At 45.9% G+C, this 5546-nt stretch overlaps 1 protein-coding gene across 1 annotated transcript; it reads right to left on the bottom strand.

The window, feature by feature from the left end:
* Nucleotides 1-3817: 3817 nt before the first annotated feature.
* LACBIDRAFT_335532 (uncharacterized protein) lies at nt 3818-4850 on the bottom strand (the record flags this gene model as incomplete). The annotated part of the gene is made up of 10 exons (XM_001890388.1): nt 3818-3825; nt 3879-4068; nt 4256-4291; nt 4366-4368; nt 4427-4472; nt 4547-4549; nt 4617-4619; nt 4687-4689; nt 4759-4761; nt 4828-4850. 10 exons carry the CDS (start codon nt 4848-4850, stop codon nt 3818-3820), a joined length of 318 nt encoding a protein of 105 aa, XP_001890423.1.
* Between the last annotated feature and the right edge of the window lie 696 nt (nt 4851-5546).

Below are 5546 nucleotides of genomic sequence, written 5' to 3'. Positions count from 1 at the left end.
ATTCGTCCTGTTGGTATTTTCTTTCTGCGTTTTCCGCATCTTGTCTGACCTTTTTCTTTCGTTCTAGGAGCCATTCAACGCGACCTTCAATTCTTTGCCGATTCTTCAACAACGTCTTCCACTACACCTTCTGCCAACGACTCTCTATGTTCATGACCAGTTCCGTTTGCTTCAAGTTCGAGATGGCCACTTCGAGGAACACCATCCTCAACCATGGTCTTCAAAACCTGACATAGTCCACACCTATAGCCATAACGCCTCTCCCACTGGCAGAGAGAAGATGGAAAAGGAACAAGAGAAACTGATCTCAGACCGTGAGGTCGAGGAAGCTCTTCGGAAGGGTGCTAAGCTTGAAGAACATTCTTCAGCATTAGCACTCTATGGACAGCCTCATCCCTGGATCAACCAAACCCTGGGTATACGCAATGCACGAGCCTTCCTCTCTTCCCAGTTCTGCCGAAGAAGCCCATCTGCACCTCTCGCCTTCCCACCTGGCGGGCAAAGGGAATCACTCTTTCGCTTATCACACAGAGTGGGACATCCCACGCGACCTCCTCGTCCCAGACGTCCTCTGCAGACAATGCGTCATTGACGAAGAACAGAAAATTATCGCTTCTGAAGATGACGCAGAAGGGGCAGACCCAAAATCCAGCCTGAATTTGTAACGACCACTCATGAAGAACCAAACGTCAATGTATTGAGGGAGCGCAGAGAGCTCAACAGACTCGTCTATGTAGGTCCCATCTGCATCATCCGCACCACAGTTGGGTACCAGAATCTCGAGCGAGGTGGGGGCTGCATCTACCTCTCAGAACAGGATAGGTTCAAACACCCTTCGTGCCACCATCCGTGTCACGGCGAAACTGTCCATGCAGGGCGACGATCGCCTGGACAGAGAGTCGCTTAAATACCAGGTGTTTCCTGATCACTTTTTCCAGCATTGGAATGGGTATAACATTGTCTCGCTGTTGCATGAGCCAGTACCTGTGGGTGCACTTGTGCCTCAGTATTATGGGCATCATGTTCCTGATAAGGATATCCCGGTGAGGAAGGAGAAGAGGGTGGCGGCGGTTGATGATGTTGGTCAGTCTGACATGGGTGATGTTGGTGGTGGGGAGGAGCTCCATTATCGTAGCCCGATCATTCTCATGGAGAATTGTGGAAGTCTAATCGACGTTGACGCACTTAATATCAACGATAAGTAAGCCCTACCAATCCAACATCTCATTATCACTCACCAGATTCATTCGTTTTAGACACGAATGCACATCATTAATTTTTCGGTTCCATCATGCAGGGTCGGTCCACCACTCTGTCGCGCCTTGCAACATTCTCTTCCAGCCAGGTCCTTTGACTGAATTCCCCCTGTTCCGCATGGCCAACCAGCACCTAATCCTCGAGACAGGGTGTTCGATTTCAGGCTCATCGATTTCGGGAGGAGCAAGCTCTTTGGAAATTCTTTGGTACATGCGGGAGAGGAGTTCATTGTTGAGAGGACTATTGGAGTCCCGAGGACACGGGATGGAAATGAGATTCGTGCATTTGTAAAACTGTTTTTCTTGTAACGTTGAAGAATGCGAGCATGCCAGCATCATGGAGAAAGCAAAAGAAAGGTTGAATGGTGGTGTTGTCGAGAATAGCTTGCACAACATGGCAAACCCTCTTCTCCAACTAGTTGAAGGGGCAAGGACATCTCTAAGAAAGAGACGAAGTGGGCGTTCAGCAGGAAATTGTTGGGAGTGCCAAGGACGTTCAACAACGGCAAGCTAGAGGGAAGAGGAACTGAGAGGATGGTGAATGATTGATTTTTATTTGGTCGTTTTCTGCAAGTTCATTGCGAACATTCAATGACGTCTTGTCAAGTTGATGCCAACTCCCTTCTCAATGACTCTGTCCCCCCAGTCCTCCTTCAGCTTCATTGCTAGCCACCAATCCAGTCCAGCCTATGCGCTCTGCACGAGTAGTACCTAAGCCCAGTGAGCCCCATCATTCGCGATCTGGCATCATCTCACTATCACCCATCACACCCACCTATTAGGTTCTCAAAGAGAACAAATCCAAAGAACATGGCCGTATTACACCTGGTATGTTCATGATCGTCTATCACACTTCTTGTGCTCACCATGAGGAACAGAGGAATTCTTCGCTGCAGGTGACTTTTTGGTGTGCAAGTTCCCCGTGTGGACATGGTAAGCCCCTTCTTCCTTCCTTCCTTCCTCCTCTTCTCTCTTCGCGAAAACTAAGTGGGCAACAGGGAAAAAGGAGACGCATCCAAATCCTGCAACTTCCTCCCACAAGACAAACAATACCTAGTAACGCGTGGTGTCCCCTGCCTCCGGCGCACCACCTCCCTAGCCTACACAGACGCAGACGAGGACGCTGAGCACCTCCTCTTCTTTGCTGATTCCTCTTCCCCCTCCACAGACAGCGACGACTGGGTTAAGACACATGCGGGTCAGCAGGCGCATTGAATGGACTCTGCGATGAACACAGGTGAGATTGCGGATATCCCTGATTTGGATGGGGATGGGCCGCATGGGGATGAGGAGAGGATTGTGAGGGGCTTGTGGGGCGTGTCGTTGGGCAGGGGAGGGGGTGAGGGTGTTGGGGCGGAGACACCTGATTTGGATGATATCCCTGATATGGAGGAGGGGGATGATGAGGCTATGGCTACAGCTGCGCCCAAGGCCTCGGTTATACCTGCTGCTGCCGGGGTTGATGCTAGGTATGTTTTGTCATTGGGTATGCTGGAAATTGAAAGAATGCTGACAATATCTTTGTAATGCCAATGTGGAAGTTGCAAAGGGGAATCTGCTTCAGGTCCACACATACAATGTAATGACCACATACGACAAGTATTATCAGACCCCACACGTTTGGTTGATCGGCTACGATGAGGTTCACCTTTTGCCCATTTTTCTAATATGCTAGCTAAAGGAAACAATAGAACTGCACCCCACCCCCTCCCAAATCTTCCAAGACATCTCAGCAGACCACGCCCAGAAAACAGTAACGATTGAACCATTCATCCACTCCGCCTCTCTCCAAGCCGCCTCCGTGCATCCATGCAGACATGCCAGCATCATGAAGAAGGTAATAGAAAGGATGAACAACAGTGTCGTTGAGGAACAGTTCGTGCAGTGCAGTAAACCCTCGGGGAAGGACACCCCGAAGAAAGAGAAGAAGTGGCCATTCAGCCGAAAGTCGTCTGGGAGTGCCAAGGACGTTCAACAGCTTCAAGCTGGGGCTGAGGAAGAGGAGGTGGAGGGGATGAGGGTCAATTTCTATCTGGTTGTTTTCCTCAAGTTTATTGCAAGCATCATGCCGACTATTGAGGTTGACTCGACTACGTCTTTTTGAGTTTGATGCCACTCTCCCTTCATCTGTACCTCCCCAATCCTCCCTCATTGCTAGCTGTCGTTTCTTGTACCTGTATTTTTTTTACCACTGTTGGTACTTAGAACTCCTCTTTCTGTGTGAATACATTGCAATGTGGAATATGTATCTGTATCTTTTGTGTTTTTCTGACAGACTTTAGAGAATATGTAAATCATGTATCATCTCACCCCCCTCTAACAACTCTTTGAACTCCCATACACATACACTGTGAAGACAACTCAAGGGCACCCTTAAGCCATGGAAGCTTGAGAACATGAAAAGCTTGTGGACTTGGAAAATTTACCATCCTTGACTTTCTTTTGCTCAAATGACACAATCTATTTTCTTGGGAACAACAAGGCAAAAGGTGCATCATAATGGGTGGTAACTAGAGACATGTGCTGCATTTATGAAATTCTGGGAAGGTGGACTGAAACTTTTATAAAGCTAAAATCAAATAAATGAGAAGACCTTGAAAGACTTGGAATATTGATACTCACAAAGACGATTGTCCATAGCAATTTTTACAAGGGCCTGTTTCTTTTGGTCCTCAGTTTTAAGCCGAGAGGCCTCCTTGATGGCAGTTTTAATTTTTGCCACATCAGCAGACAAGTTGAACTTTTGAATGGCTGATTTCAAAGGGGGCAGTGGACTTTGAAGGTTTCTGTTTCCACAGAAAAAAAGAGTGCTCTGCAATGATGGCAGTCACTGAGCAGTAAAATAGTAGTTATGATAGAGTGGTCATAAATGAGAGTAGACACACCAATACATAGAAAGGCAATGTCCTTGAAGGATTTGGTATTGTGAATCTGGATAGAATTATGTGGTGGTCAGAATAATGAATAGCATTTACACAGTGAAGCTAATGAAGGTTTACCAAGGACCAGTCTGTATGATTGAGGACATCCTTTGCCTAAAAATAGTAATTGGTTCAGTCAATACTACTGGTTTTTATAAAAATATTGGAAGAAACAATAAAATACTGACTGTCTATTTGAACAAGTGGGGTTTCATAAGTGTTTTTCTAAAATTGTAGAACTGAACTCACAATCTCATGATTTCTTAGCAAAATGAAAAGAGAAGAAAGCTGAGACCTACCTTCTATTTAAAACATAGGCCACCCTCTTATCAACAACAAGTAGAGAAGAACAGTCAGATGGTGACTTACATCCTGTTCAAAACCCAGAGCATGCTGTTGTCAGCAACAAGCAGGAAGGGCCAGCCAGATCCTGACTTACATTCTGTTCAAAACCCAGAGCATGCTCTTGTCAGCAACAAGCAGGAAGGGCCAGCCAGATCCTGACTTACATCCTGTTCAAAACCCAGAGCATGCTCTTGTCAGCAACAACTTCAGAAAGGGCCAGCCAGATCCTGACTTACAAGCTGTTCAAAACCCAAGCATGCTCTTGTCAGCAACAAGCAGGAAGGGCCAGCCAGATCCTGACTTACAAGCTGTTCAAAACCCAGAGCATGCCACTTCAGTCACCCACTGCCAACTGACTATTAGTCATGCAAACTCCACGTAAGTTACATGACTAAATGTCATGGACCATATCTATATTATGGGTCCTAGAAAGCTCTGAAATCTAAAATATATTCTTGAGACATGGACCCTGAAATGTCACACAAAAATTATAATGTCTGTGTCACACCACCAAAATATATTTTGCAAGTGAAATGCAGTAAGGATATATTTTTGGTGAGTGGACCCTGAAATGTCACTGTCACACCTTAGAAATATATTTTTGCCCTGGCTTGGCCTTAGGATATATTTTGTGAAACAGATGTGGTAAGGATATATTTTTCTGGTCTGTAGGGGTGTCAGGGGTCCTAGTTTCAGCAAAAAACTTGTGATTTTTTTGCTGTCTGGGGTATATATTCTGGAACATTCTGCAATGATTGCTAGGGGTTTTGGCACTATGTCTGGCTTGTGCTCCCAGTATGTAGGTAGCAATAAGGGGCCTTAATAGCATCTGTAATCTACCACTTCCAACCACACCATAATTACAGATTCATTCATTCTCCTCTAACAAATTTGGGCATCAATGACATGTGTGATTCACCTTGAAGCTATTCAGTCCAAGATTCCTGAGTTGCTTAAGCATTATCCACTTTGACACTATGGATACAGTTCACACTATGGAATTTTTTAGCTGCTTAGAAATCCC

Source organism: Laccaria bicolor, genomic scaffold (assembly GCF_000143565.1).
Source record: "Laccaria bicolor S238N-H82 LACBIscaffold_94 genomic scaffold, whole genome shotgun sequence".
NCBI classification, from domain to species: Eukaryota; Fungi; Basidiomycota; class Agaricomycetes; order Agaricales; family Hydnangiaceae; genus Laccaria; species Laccaria bicolor.
The sequence above is the reverse complement of the archived record's forward strand: the minus strand, read 5'-3'. Positions and strand labels throughout refer to the sequence as shown.